At 34.6% G+C, this 15,401-nt stretch overlaps 1 protein-coding gene across 1 annotated transcript; it reads left to right on the top strand.

The window, feature by feature from the left end:
- The first annotated feature begins 10,239 nt into the window (after nucleotides 1-10,239).
- Nucleotides 10,240-13,743, top strand: LOC111404951 (polygalacturonase). The gene is made up of 10 exons (XM_023033674.1): nucleotides 10,240-10,609; nucleotides 10,816-10,947; nucleotides 11,064-11,231; nucleotides 11,355-11,375; nucleotides 11,683-11,890; nucleotides 12,322-12,403; nucleotides 12,497-12,605; nucleotides 12,727-12,843; nucleotides 12,933-13,304; nucleotides 13,497-13,743. The coding sequence occupies exons 1-9, from the start codon at nucleotides 10,313-10,315 to the stop codon at nucleotides 13,149-13,151; spliced, it is 1,353 nt and encodes a 450-aa protein (XP_022889442.1). The 5' UTR covers nucleotides 10,240-10,312; the 3' UTR covers nucleotides 13,152-13,304; nucleotides 13,497-13,743.
- The last annotated feature ends 1,658 nt before the right edge of the window (nucleotides 13,744-15,401 follow it).

Genomic DNA, 15,401 nt, shown 5'->3' with positions numbered 1-15,401 from the left:
CAATAGGGCAACAACCTATTGATCCTCAGGGAGCTTCTCATCACAATTTTCTAGATCCTGAACTAATTTGATGTATTTATCAATATTTTCTTCTAGGTAGAGGAAGGATCAAACCTAAAATTATAGAACTGCCTTAAAAGGTAGAATTTGTTAGGTGTGGAATTAGTTAAATAAATTTCTAACTTAGTAGATAAGGCTTCAGCAAAGGTAGTTTCACCAACTTTCCTAATCAGACTATCAAAAAGGTGAAGGAAAATAGAACTCCAGGCAGTATCATCTAATTCTTGTCCCTCATAGACACTAGTCTCAACAGCCCAAGTTCCATCAAGGGCAGCATCACATTTCTGTTGCAGCAACAAAGTTCTCATCTTCTAGCCCCAAGACTAAAGTCTCTAATACCATTCCATATTTCAATCTCAAGTTTGTGTGTAATAGACATGATGATAAATGGCAATGACAAAATCACAGTTATTCTAATTAAGAAGTATGATTGTCAATTTTGAAAAGGTTTAAGGAGTGGTAACCTTTAATTCCACTACTCCCTCTAATTTCCAGATCCTTGAATGAGATATTGGACAAAGGAAAGTACTAGAGGATCCCTTACCTTAATAACCAGTTTTAGACTAGTTAACAAAAGTAAAGGATCGAGTTCAGAGAATACCACAATTGAACCAAGAATTTCAATATGAGTGCAAGGGATCAATGAGGTACAAAGATCCAGTAAGAACTCAGCAGAGTCGGACCGAATTTACACAACTCACTAAGAACTCAGTACAAGTCGAGAACCATCAAGAAATAGTAGTGAGTTAAATCATAAATCACCAAAACTCAGCACAAACAACAAATCATAAGGGATCAAAAGTGAGTCACAAGGTTTTTAAGAAGAAAATTGATTTAAAAACCAAGAACAGAAAGAATCGCAATAAATCTCATAGATCTACTCAAGCAATACTTGAATCTTTAAAAAATCCAACCAGAAAGTTGAATCGAAGAAAGATCAACGGTTAATCTTTTCAGAAAAATAATTTTCTCACATAGAGCTTTTATGAATCTTAAGATCTGTGATTTTTGGTAGTTTCGAAAGTTAGGGTTTTCAAAAAATCCAAACCCTTACCCAAATCTTTTATGAAAAAGATTCTTTGATACCATTTGTTGGTCCTCGATCACTTATTTGAAAATAATTTGAGCAAAAATATACCAAAAAGTATAAATCGAAAAAAGTAAAAAACCAAGAACATAAAGAATTTTTTTGCCACAAAGGGCCCAAATGTTCAGCCTTTAGGCCTACTCAATATGTTGAGCATCTACAAAGTAGATATAGCTCTAGTTTCACTAGAATCATCAAGAATCATTACAAATGTCCTCTCACCTCAACACACAGAACAAAAAACCACACCGGTAGCACCAAACAACCTCACACAATTATACACTAAGTATAACATCTAAAGAATCACTCAAATTACAGAGATTAAACCACAATCACAAAGAATGCACGGTATGGCATAAAGAAGAAAGAAAACCCTCGAACACACAATTAAATCCCCTATAGATTGAAAAGCCAAAAGACTTTTAAATAGATAAGTCAAAAGTCACAAATCAACAGTTGGGAGATAGCTCGATGTATGGCCAGATCACATACCCAAAAAAAGAAATAGGCATGTTTATAAGGCACACAATTTCATCTCACAAATGGGCCACAATCTAGAAGTAGCAATACAGGCCCAAATACTAAGGACCAAGTAATGAGGCAGCCTATAAACTTAATAGTTAAGTTTGGTTTAACCCCAATCCACTCTGGTACAATCTCAAGTGTAGCAAATGTGGAGATTGTGAGGATTGAGTTGCTTAAACTTGACCTATAATGGACTGTGTGAGACCAAAATCCAGTAATACCCAAGTGATACCGGGCTCAGTTTCCACTAAAGTCGACACCACCACTATGTAGACACACCCAAATCTCTCTTTTCTTCTTCCCACCTATGGTTGCTACTCATACCCACAAAGAGTCGGCCAAAATGAGATCAATATAGTCCAAGAGAAACCACACAGGTTGGTTGAGAGAAAGAGGCCTAGAGTTAGTCTAGAAGAACTCACAGAGAGAAATAAAGAAGACGATCATTTTAGAGGCGTGAAGGGAGCCAAGAGTTATAGCCCAAAGGTGTGACCATATATGGCAAGTTAGGGTAGGTTAACTTAGTGGTCCAAAAGAGGCTTAACATAAAATGTATTGGGCTCTAAATGAATATCGTAGCCATCCAAGTAAATGGGACAGGCCACGAGCAACACTATTAAAATAGGTTGCTTCTAATGGCTCATAGAAAATTGGATTGGGTTGTCTCGATGGTAGTGTCGACATAAGTTCAATCATATGGCCAATGCCGACTGATAATAAATAAAATCGAGGTTACATCATTGTTCGGGAGGTCGTTTGACAACAAATTGCCTAACAACTTCACTTTAGTGTCAAAGGACCTGCAAAATAAAATGTCTTCCATTAGTGACACCTCTAACAGAAAACCAATAAAATTGGAAATCATTTACTTGTATCAATGTTTAGAAGTTCCTTGCAACTTCTAAACTTTGCCAGTGGCAGTACCTTCGTTCCCACATCGAAAGGGTTGTAGTGGGTATGGACATTTTCAAGTCTTACTACCTCTTGAGATACTATATCTCTAATGAAGTGGACTCTAACATCAATGTGTTTAGTGTGCTCGTGAAAAACGGGGTTCTTGCACAAATGTATAGATGACTGACTATCAGAATATACTACCACATATTCATTCAAGACACATAATTCATGAAGTAAACCTCTAAGCCATAAGGCCACTTTAATTGCTTCAGTAGTAGGAATATACTCAGATTCAGTGGTAGATAGTGCAACAATATGTTGTAACTGTGATTTCCAACTAACACATGAATTTGATAGGGTAAACACATAAGAGGAACTTGATTTCCTACCATCCCTATCTCCCGCATAATCAGCATCTACAAAACCCTTCAATTTTGTACCTTTTTTATTAGCACTAAACTTTATACCTACGTCACCCGTACCTTTCAAATACCTTAATAACCACGTTAATGCTTTCTAATGTTCAGGGCCCGAATTAGCCATGTATCTACTGAGAGTACTAACAGCAAAATCTAAATCCGGTCTAGTGCAAACCATCAAATACATTATGGAACCAATCACATTAGAGTACGGTACTCTACTCATATATTCTACTTCACGCTCATTGCAAGGGGATTGTTCCTTTGATAAAACAAAATGATTAGCAAGAGGCAATGTGACAGGTTTGCAATCACTCATATTAAATTTCTTCAATACTTTGGATATGTATGGAGACTAATGCAAAAACAAAACGAAATTTGACCTATCTTTTTCTATTTCCATGCCTAGGATTCTCTTAGCCTTATCTAGAATTTTCATGTCAAATTCACCACTTAGTTTTGCTTTTATGTTATTTATCCACTTAGAGGATGATCCAATCAAGAGCATGTTGTCCACATAGAGCAACAAAAATAGATAATTATCACTAGTCTTATTGTGTTGAAAATACAAGCAGTGATTAAATTTATTTCTTTGGAACCCTATAGTGAGTACAAAGTAATCAAAACTCTTGTACCACTGTCTAGGAGATTGTTTTAACCCATACAAAGATCTTCTCAGAAAACACACATAATCAGGTTTTGACTTATCCTTAAAATCTTTTGGTTGATTCATGAAGATTTGTTCATCAAGCTCACCATGTAAAAAAGCAATTTTTACATCAAGTTGTTCAAGTTCCCAGTCAAAGTGTGCAACCAATGCGAGCATGACCCTAATAGTGGTGTACTTAACAACTTGTGAGAAAATCTCATTATAATCAACGCCCTCCTTTTGTGTGTAGCCTTTAGCTATTAACCTAGCTCTAAACCTTAGGGGTTCCGAGCTACTAGTACCTTCTTAACTTTAAAGACCCATTTGCAATCAACAATTGATTTGTTCTTAGGTGTAGGTACTAGCTCCCAGGTATGATTCTTTTCTAGAGAATTCATCTTTTCTTTCATTGCCTTAAGCCATTCATTAGATTGATCACTGCCTATTGCCTCTTCAAAGGTTTTTGGCTCTTTATCAGCTAGTTCTTCATAACTAGCCTGGGCGAAAGCTAATTCAGATTCAAAATCGAACCTTCTAGATTCTCTCATTTGTCTCATCTCTCTATCCCTAACTAAGTTGTAGTTAGCTAAGGGATTTTCTTCCTCATAGTGCTCTTCTATCACTACTTCGTTACTATTCTCCACCTCAGGTTCCTGAACTTGAATCTCCACCTCATTAGGAACAGTAGAGACAGGTGTACTAAGCTTTCCTAACTCCACCTTAAACGGGTCTCTCTCTCTTCACCTGATTCAGTTTCACTCTCAGGTTCAGTTTTCCCTTTAATACGCGACATCTCATTCTCGTTAAACGTGACATCCCTACTTATGATGATCTTAACCCCTTTTTGGCTTCTATCCCATAACCTATAACCCTTAACACCCTCGGGGTATCCTAGAAAGACACACTTCCTAGCTCTAGGTTTCATCTTACCCTTACTTTGATGAGAAAAAGCTGTACAGCGAAAAGTTCTAAGCATCAAGTAATCACTCAGTTTACCCGACTATCTCTCATACGGAGTGTCACCATTCAATGCAGTAGAAAGAGTCAGGTTAATCAAATAACAAGCAGTCATAGCAGCCTCACCCCAAAATGACTTGGGAACACCAGAACTTATCATCATGTAACGTACTTTATCAAGTATGGTCCTATTCATCATTTCTACTACCCCATTTTGCTGAGGAGTGTGAGGTACGGTCTTATGTCTAGTTATGCCGCTTTCTTTACACATACTATCAAATTCCTTATTGCAGAATTCTAGGCCGTTATTTGTCCTTAAAAATTTGATTTTCTTGCCAGTTTGATTTTCCACTTGTCTCTTATAATTGTTAAAACTATTAAAGGTCTCAGATTTATCTTTTAATAGAGAGACCCATACTTTTATAGTGTAATCATCGATAATAGATAGGAAATACCTATTCCCACCCGATGTGGGATTACTAGCAGGACCCCACAGATTAGAGTGTACATATTCAAGCATGACTTTAGCTCTATTAACACTTGTGGATAAAGAAGTTTTATGATACTTACCAAGCACACAATGATCACAAAATGACAAATCTAACACACAGTCATTACTAAAAGCACATTTTTCATTAAGTAGCTTAAATCCCTTGATGCCTACGTGAGCAAGTCTATTATGCCATGTATGTGTGTGATCAATCTTGGCAGAAGAGATAGAGAAGTTCAAACCTCTAATCACTTCCCCAGTAGATATATATATATATATATATATCATTTTTCTTAATTCCCTTAATGGAAACTAAAGCACCCTTGATCATTTTTAGCATACCATTTCCAATTTTACCATTAAAGTCATCCTTTTTATGTCTCCCTACTGAAATCAGAGTCTTAGATAATTTAGGAATATATCTAACATTCTTTAACGTGTACACAAAACTTGTGTCAAATTTTACGTTTATATCACCAATTCCAGCAATAGTATAGGCAAAGTTATCACACAACACAACATGCCCAACATTAGATTAGGCAATTTATAAAACCAATTTTTCTCAGATGTCACATGAAAAGATGTACTAGAGTCAAGTATCCACTCATGCATGCGGGAATTAGTAGTTATATTTAATTCGGCAGTATATGCAACGGGACTTGTAATGACATAAACCTCACCACCATTTATATCGGAAGTAGATGCTAACAAATTGACCTCATCTCTTTCCTTAACCTTTAGCTTACCCTTCTCTCCTTATGACAATCCTTTATAAAATACCCCGTGTTTCCACAACCATAGCATTTTCTTGCCTTAGTCCTAGATTTTGATCTAGACCTACCTTTGCTCTTCTTCTTCCATCCATTACCACTTGACTCGCCATTAGTTTGATATCCATCATGACTATTTTGCCTAAATTGAGTTCTACCCCACATCATATGTACCTCGCCTCACCACCGGAGGCGCTTCCACCTACTGGTTATGGGTCCGACCTTCGTTCGTCCAATGGAGGTCGGAATAAGCAATTGTAGGTTTAGCCCCCTTTTGAAAATCGCGAACCCGTCCCCGTTTGGTCGGAATAAGCAATTGTAGGTTCAGCCCCCTTTTGAAAATCTCGAACCCATCCCCGGTTATGGTCGATTTCTCATTGGAGAAGATGACTGGTGCTCTGATACCAAATGTGAGACCAAAATCCAGCAATACCCAAGTGATACTGGGCTCAGTTTCCACCAAAGTTGACACCACCACTCTGTAGACACACCCAAATCTCTCTTTTCTTCTTCTCACCTACGGTTGCTACTCATACCCACAAAGAGTTGGCCAAGATGAGATCAATATAGTCCAAGAGAAACCACACAGGCTAGTTGAGAGAAAGAGGTCAAGAGTTAGCCAAGAAGAACTCACAGAGAGAAATAAAGAAGACGATCATTTTGGAGGCGTGAAGGGAGCCAAGAGTTATAGCCCAAAGGTGTGACCATATATGGTAAGTTAGGGTAGGTTAACTTAGTGGTCCAAAAGAGGCTTAACACAAAATATATTGGGCTCCAAATGAATATCGTAGCCGTCCAAGTAAATGGGACGGGCCACGAGCAATACTATTAAAATAGGTTGCTTCTAATGGCCCGTAGAAAATTGGATTGGGTTGTCTCGATGGTAGTGTCGACATAAGTTCAATCATATGGCCAACGCCGATTGATAATAAATAAAATCGAGGTTACATCATTGCTCGAGAGGTCGTTTGACAACAAATTGCCTAACAGACTGAAACCAAAAAGCAGAAAATGGCGGCAAGATGATCCATATGGCTATCCAGCCCACTCAATTGCCATCCGAAATTAGTGTTCTAAAGGAGCAAGGCTCAAGCGAAAGGTTACGCTTTTTAAATTTTTTTCCTTTCATTAAAAACCTTTTATTTGGCTTTAGTTTCGAACTTTTAAATAACTTCATCTGTGCAAAAGTGAAAAATGAAAACACATTAGAAAATTTCATGCAAGACTTGTCGAGTTGCAAATTGAAATTATGAAAAATAGTTTAGTTTTTGCATTTCAAAAACTTGAAATTATACATTTCACTAAATGTAGGAATTATCAAATAAATATAGTATTTTATAATTTTAAATGTTTGGTATATACTATTTTAATTACTAAATAATTTTCAAAATGATTACAAATTTAAAATAATATTAAAAATAAGAAAATGCTTTTTTTACGCTTAGGCCTCATCTAAAATTACTTAGGTTTGTAAAGTTTGAAGTTTGTCATCCACGCTTAATCACGTTTTACGCTTTTTAGAACACGGGTTAAAATCGCTACTTGAAAATGTGACTAACATATTAAGAGTTTGTGTTTGTGACACATGGATGGTTTAGAGTCATTGGATTAGCTTCTGGATGGTTCAACCAGTTAAAAAGTTCGATTTCATCTCATTCTAGAGTATAGGAAAATCCTAGAATGCTTTCGGCTATGCGATGTCCTCTATTTGTTCTTCATTTATTTTCTTCAATATATTCTTAGTGAATATTTGTAAAAGAGGAAATTTTTTTGAGTGTGTTGATGAACAATAACCTCATCTTTATGAAATATTCTAAAAGTTGTATATTTATGGGCATGATTGTAGCTTTATCGTTCTCCGAGTGAGAACTTGTCCTACGTACAATATGTCCTCATGCCTCATTTTTGAAGTTGTGCTAGTGAATTTGGGTATAATCCTTAATGGATGCTCAACAATGAAATTAAGTATTTAAAGATGTCACCAAGCCTTCGGGACTTAGGACGAAAATCTTGTGCTCTTGTTTATTGTTAGGACCTTCCTCTTGCTGCTCACGCTGATTCCCGGGCTCAGTTAACCATTAAAAACCGAGTTCAACATCAAAACTGGAACGACCCATCCGCCGGCGCCTCTTCTTCCTATGGTTGCTTTCTTCTCTTGCTTAATTGATTCAATCCACACACTTAGGATGGATACCACTCAGGTAAGGTTCACAAAGACTCAAGCAATTTGGGTGGAGAAGAAATCACGAAGGAGATGAAGGCAGAAGAACTCGGCAGTTTCTCACGGCTTGGACACGGTTGGACGGGTTCAACTTATGGACGGTACCAACAAAGGCAAAGACACCAATATATATAGTAAGTCAAGTGGCCAACATAAGGTAAGTCGGGATATGGTAAGTAGGCTCGACTAGGGTTAACTTCCAATGGAAGAAATCAACAAGCCACAAAGAATATTAGCCGTCCAATAGGTAAGGCAACGTTCGGTCGGTTCATCCATTATTCGATGTTGAATTATCGTTCAGTCATTTATGTCGACTGACAAAATTGGTTCTCATCATCGCCCGGGGGTCGTTTGACAACATAATGTCTAACATTTATATTTTTTTGTTTCATCATTTATGTTGTGTTTGTAGTAAGCCTGTCGTGGCCCAACTGTTTTTATCATTGGAAGCATCTTTTTTTTTTTTTTAATCATCTCTCGTCACTTTTTCGAAAAGTTTGACGTGTAAAATGATCAAAAAGAAACCACAACGATCTTTTTATCCAATTTTGGACGGACTTTTCATATTCAGAATGTTGAACTAAAAACTAAATAACTAATTTAACTGTTAGATTATGCTTTGTCTTATATTAAACATGGTCCATGTGCTTCTATCCCATGTATAGACGCAATCGAAATAAGTCATTTACTTGACAAAGTTACCAAATGGCATGATAAGATGATTCCTTAATTAGTCATATGACAGCCACAGTACTAATTAATTTGAAAGAAATTAAACTTTATCGAAACCTCTCATTTCACGTGTGAATTTTGAGAATTAATTAGTAGTACATATAGGGATGGCAATGGACCGAGTCGGCCAACCAGCTAAACTCGAGCTCGAGGGCCGAGCTGAGCCAACGAGCCGCTTGCGAACTTGTGATTTTTTAAATTTTTTTTGGGGGTAAATTTCCACATTTTCTGACGAGCCCACGAAAACTTTGGCTCGTGGGATTGAGCCCCCTGCTTGACGAGCCCGAGCCACCCACAAGCCAAGCGGTCGAGCCGATGAGCCACTTGACTCGTTTGACATCCCTAAGTACATATGTGCGCTCTAGTTAAAAGATGGCTCCAAGTAACTCTTGACATACGTGATCACTAGGAAGCTAAGTTATACAAATCAAAATCAATTGCATGATGTGATATCATATATATAGTCTTTGCATTCAATGTAAGCCCATCCCTAATCTTTCCCCCAACATATTGCAACATTATTTTTCTATAATTGAATCAAATTAGTGAACTAACCAACATTCCTAACTGCAAAACGTAAGGAAGTAATTATCATATTACCAAGTGACAAGTGTCCCCTTTTAGGCGTCAAACATCACATGTAACGCTGTAAATGACTTCTCACACGTCCGCTATTTCATTACAATTTTGCAAGTTTTAGTAACCATGGTATGACGATATGGTAGAAACAAATTCATTAATTTAATTCTTTATGGTAGGCTCAAATAGCCACGGGATAACGATTTATCATTTTGCCTATGGCATCATGGTTGGTTACTTGGGGATATCAGGGTCGAAGTGTTGCTCGTGCTAATGCAAGAGTCAATACTTGCCAAAATTGTGCCAACTATTTCTAACATTTTTTGTAATTGGTAAAAACAAGAAAATCTATTATTTTATATAATATTAATAGGTTTATATAAATATCTATATGTACGATTATTTTTTAAAGTGCACAATGCAATCATATAAATTCATATACTACATGTACTAAAACTGCATTACAATACGAACAAATTGATAATAGGAAGAGATTTTCGACAGCGAAGCAGTTTTTATTGTTAAATTTTTTTTTCCAACAATAAGTATTATAATTTGGTAGTTAAAGGTATGTTATCAAATTGAAGTTTCAACTTGCATATGTATAGAAGGTGTCGTAATTCATTATGTACGTATGCAAGACTAATGTAGTTTACATGCAAGCATTGAGGCATGGAGCAAAAGTCAGCAACTGTTTTTAAACAGACCTTTCGTTTAAAATTAGTTAATCTTTCCCATCCCATTTCCATAATATAAGAGTCGTAGAGGACAGGTCCCACCCCAGCCCCACCCCTACTCTATAAATATGCAAAAAAAAAATAACTTTGTTCATCAAAATAAATCTTTACCTCCTATCAAACAATTGATCACTGCACAAACTTTTCTCTGCTAAATAAATATTTGTATCTTGCTATTTACATGCAAAAATGGCTCTTCAAAAGAATATTTTTTCCTTTATTATTTTCATTCTTTCTATAGTTTCGTGTTGTATTAGTCTTCGCGATGATTTACTTGATAATTATCTCCAAGAAGAATCTGGTTATGATTTTCAAGCTTACCGTTCGTATTTTAGCCCCGTTGAAGGCATCAAACTACATAATTCGGCCAAAATAGAGACCGAATATTCTGATTTCAAGAAGTCTCGAATACTTGCAGCGTCAGCTAAGACGATTAATGTACAGAGGTTTGGAGCTAAAGGCGATGGAAGAACTGATGATGGCAAGGTAATTATTCCTTATTTATTTCTATAACAAATTTTAATGATTTATCGAGTTACCCAATAACTAAAGAAAAAATGTTTTGGCAAATCCATTAATATAAAAAAGTCCTTGTGTGTGTGTGTAATCAGATTTAGTTACTAAGTTTTTGCGCTATTTTTATATATTGCGGCCGAAAAGTTTTCATCTTTCTGTTATTAAATTTGTTTCAGGCTTTTCAGAAAGCATGGGAGGAAGCTTGTTCATCCTACTCAGCTGTTAACTTTTTGGTGCCTCAGGGAAAAAATTATCTTCTCAAACCAATTAAATTCTCAGGTCCTTGTAAATCTCAAATAAAAATTCAGGTGAGAAAAAATATACATGGAAAAGGACATCTAAAATTAATTATTTAACAATAAGGAATATTTGAAGGAAAGTATTTATTATATATGCTATTAATTAGAAAATTAACTTGATACAGATTATTGGAACACTGGTAGCTTCTGATGATCGCTCTGACTACAGTAACGATGGAAGGCACTGGCTTCTTTTTGACAGTGTCCAAAATTTAATTGTTGAAGGTGGTGGCACCATCAATGGCAATGGAAATGTGTGGTGGAAAAATTCCTGCAAAATAAATAAAGCTAAGGTATGAATGATTTAATTAAATTAAAGTTTATTCCTGCAGCTAATCTTTCGTTTATCTTTAATTATTAGATCACTTGTCTCTCTATTCTAAAGAAATTTGTATTTTTTTTTTTGTATCATGCAGCCATGCAAGGATGCTCCAACGGTAGGTTCACTTCTTTCTTTTGATGAAGTTATTTTGTGATAGTGCATTCAATATATTTACTCTCTACACTTCTTAAGATGATAGCATTTTTATTTTAAATAAGTCTTGAAAATTGAAATTCATTGAAATTCTGGTAACATGTAAAAGAACAAAAAAAGAAAAAGAAAAAGAAAAAGAAAAAGAAAAAAATTGTTTCTAATTTCCTGTGGCTTTTCAAATATCCATTTTGGTGGAACTTAGCTCGCACGCATCCCTAATTCTTGAGATATTTTATGTTCTTGATGTGAGCCCACAAAATTTACTGCAGGCCTTAACCTTCTACAAGTGCAGAAACTTGGTAGTGAAGAACCTGAAGATCGAAGATTCTCCACAAATTCATCTGTCTTTTGAAAATTGCATGAATGTTGAAGCATCAAATCTTGTGGTGAATGCTCCAGAGAAAAGTCCCAATACTGATGGAATCCATGTTACTAGAACTGAAAACATTCAAATTTCCCATTGTAATATAGGAACAGGTAAATCATTATTTAATGAAAATCAAGTTACATTTTTATTACAGATACAGTTACAATTTTCTCATATTAATTTCGTTGGGTGAGGAAGCTACATATTTAATAAATTTAGAATTTTATTGATTGAACTTTGAAGGATTACAAGGGTAGCTACAACTAACTCTTTTTAATTTGTTTTCGTCACACCACTCGTGAGTTTTATGCACAATTTGCCTCTATTCATAGTGCACAATTCTTGAGATGCTAGCTAGGAAGATTACAAGTCAGTCAAGAAATAATTAAATTAACATTTAAACTTGATGTTCCCTCAAGACTCCTTTCAATGTGTGCACTGCAATTTACCAAGCCTTAATTTAAATGCTTTTATCTTCAATACTTTTAATATACTCTGAGATGCAAATGAATTAATCTGGACTTTCAACAAATTTGTCCAGGTGATGACTGCATTTCAATAGTAAGTGGATCGAAAAAAGTCCTTGCTACGGACATAATTTGTGGACCTGGCCACGGAATCAGGTTAAAAACATCAAAATTTTCAATACAGAAATGTTAAATTTCACTGCCTAATTGTTTTTAATTTTTTGATGTTTCTTGAATGGCTTGGATCAGTATCGGAAGCTTAGGATCTAGAAATTCAGAAGATTATGTCTCAGATGTCGTGTTGAATCGAGCAAAGCTTTCTGGAACAACAAATGGGGTCAGAATTAAAACCTGGCAGGTAAATTTTACTTGGTATCATAGACTCTAAATTCTCTTTTTCGTAGTAAGTTTTTGAAAAATTTCTAATTTTTCAATTCAAAATCAATTGTTTCTAACTCTATGTTAATTGATATGCACAGGGCGGATCTGGAAGTGCAAGTAACATCAAATTTCAAAATGTGGAGATGCATAATGTAAAGAACCCTATAATCATAGACCAAAGCTACTGCGATCAATCGAAACCATGTAAAGAACAGGTAAACTAGGAAACTTAATAAGACTAAATGGAGATAATGAATTAATGTCAATTTTTATGATACAAATATGTTTTATTTATTTATTTCAGAGTTCAGCTGTGCAAGTAAAAAATGTTGTGTATCAAAACATTAAGGGAACAAGTGCTTCGAATGTAGCAATTGATTTTGACTGCAGTAAGAAGTATCCGTGCCAAGGGATTGTGTTACACGATGTGAATTTGGTAGCGGAAGGAGGTGGATCAGCTAAAGCCAAATGCAACAATATCAATTTGAAGAATATCGGAACTGTTACGCCCCGGTGCTCTTAGACAAGTAATGTAACATAAATGCAGGACACATTAGGGTTTTGTAAATTATAGACATACAGTCAAATACATTGCATTTCTTCGTCCTCTATATATTAGATCGCATGGAATTCAAGAAGGTTCTTTCAGTCATGGCTACTCAAAAATTTCAATGAGGTATGACAAGAGTTAATTAAATTCCTTCTGGCCTCCTAGGAAAAGGGTGTTCTTGAAACATGCATTTTTAGAATTAAATTATGATTTAGGAACTTAATTAATATTTAGTTTTGGAGGCAATATTAGAAATACATAAATTTGCTTTATAAGTTACTAATCCTGATTTTCATTTTATATTTCTGCAATTTTCAGGTTTTATGGGTAGTCTGGACTGCAAACACGACTCTTTGTTTTTCATGGATTCTTTGTAGGGATAGCACTATTGATGTATATAGATCTGAAAAATAAAATTCATTCAATATCTGTTTGAAGAAAAATAAGGTCGATTGCCACCTAAAGGATAATATATATCCCTCCTTGTTAGAATTGTAATAATCTTCGCTTATGAATAAAATACACATGATCCTGATGTTTGTATGTTGGAGAATGTTTGCATTTTCTTCTCCACGAATTTGTTGATCTATTTTCCCTCAACCATTTAAATTCTTTTATCAAATTTTGGTTGGCACGAAGTACTTAATGCTTAAAGTTTGGCGATAAATTTGAAGTAAAACATGACCAAAGTAAAACAATGTTACAAATAGGGTGATTTAGATGTCCAACTTCAATGGATCGATTTTTCTAGTCAGCAAACAAAAATTTACGATTAATTTCTTTTTTTCACATGTTAAAATCTCAAAAGTTTTTGACATTTGATGGCAGTCGTCCTCAGCATGTTTTGCTTACTAATTTTTTCCAGTATTTCAATATTATTTTAATATTCATAGACAAAATTTGCAAACAAAAATGTAAGATTCTTTTGTTTGAGGACGAAAAATTTCTTATTTTTTATTGTTTCAATCGCCAAACATCAATTTGACTAATAACCCCTTATCAAAAGTCTAGCTTTTTTAAACAAGTGTTTTTGGGGTTTAATTGAGGCATGTAGTGAGTCTATATATATATATATATATATATATATATATATATATATATTGCAATCCCCCTTAAACGCTCATTCTTAAAAACTAGCCCTGAATTTAAGATTTTCACCAAATTTTTATCATGTAAGCCTTAAACAATTCCCACAAAATTTAGCACATATGGAATTCATATTCATCTTTATATCTCCCTACAAACACGCAACACCCCCAAACTATCTTAGATTTGATCTAAAGATTTATAATTTAGTGGTTATTTGGATTTAGTATCTAATATCCACTATTTTTTGTTGTTCAACCTATTCAAATTATTGAATCAAATCAATCATTCATGATGCAAAACATAAATTGTGTAAGCAAAAATATCATGTTTCGCATGAATAAACATAAATAACCCCAGCATGTTTTTCTATAATTTATAATCTTACACTTGGTTGCCACACAAAAACAATAATTAAACTGAAAATAAATTATTCTATTTTTAATTTAAAAATATTTTTTAAAATATTTTTGATTTTTTTTTCATGTGAACAAACAAACAAAATTGTAAGAACAGATAAAACTCGATTTTAAACCCAAATTTTTCACAGATATTGTCCTCAATACCTAAAAGTATAACAAACAATATATAAAATTATGGGAAAAGAAGGAAATTAAGTACTTCGTCGATATCAATCTGCAGGTGATGAATGGTTGGCATGAAAGTGCTAGATCACTTGCTTTATATTTTTCATTGTTCAATGTGTTCAAGTGTTATGTTTCTTTAAAATAAATAAAAATCAATCATAACATGGAAGCATTTATAATAAGCTCTACACATCCTAAAGGGAAAATGGGGATGAAGAACCTCGATATTACTAAAGGTAATAAAATTTACTAAACTACTAAACCAATTAAATTTACTAATTCTATATTCTAGAAAGCAAAAATAAATAAAATGGTAGAAAATTGGGCCGGTTCCCAATAAGCGCTTATTTATAGTCATTAGTTAGACTTTGGCAATCTGCATCATCGAATTTTGAAGAAAGCTTTTGATTCGTCACTCAATTTGCTTCTTTTGACTTTGCTCCACTTTTCTTGATTCTACAAATCTTAACATTGCCTTCTTCAATTTGATAAGACTTGCTTATTCCATTCTATTCGAAATCAATCACGTTGATTGTATCTCCTCCTCAAG

Source organism: Olea europaea, chromosome 11, assembly GCF_002742605.1.
Source record: "Olea europaea var. sylvestris chromosome 11, O_europaea_v1, whole genome shotgun sequence".
NCBI lineage: Eukaryota > Viridiplantae > Streptophyta > Magnoliopsida > Lamiales > Oleaceae > Olea > Olea europaea.
Note: the sequence above shows the minus strand (reverse complement) of the source record. Positions and strands in the feature narration are given on the sequence as shown.

Bases quoted from the DNA above. Each gene is read 5' to 3' on its own strand.
- LOC111404951 (XM_023033674.1), top strand. From the start codon at position 10,313: ATGGCTCTTCAAAAGAATATTTTTTCCTTTATTATTTTCATTCTTTCT. The intron at 10,610-10,815 runs GTAATTATTCCT...AATTTGTTTCAG, and splicing joins GAAGAACTGATGATGGCAAG to GCTTTTCAGAAAGCATGGGA. The intron at 10,948-11,063 runs GTGAGAAAAAAT...AACTTGATACAG, and splicing joins AATCTCAAATAAAAATTCAG to ATTATTGGAACACTGGTAGC.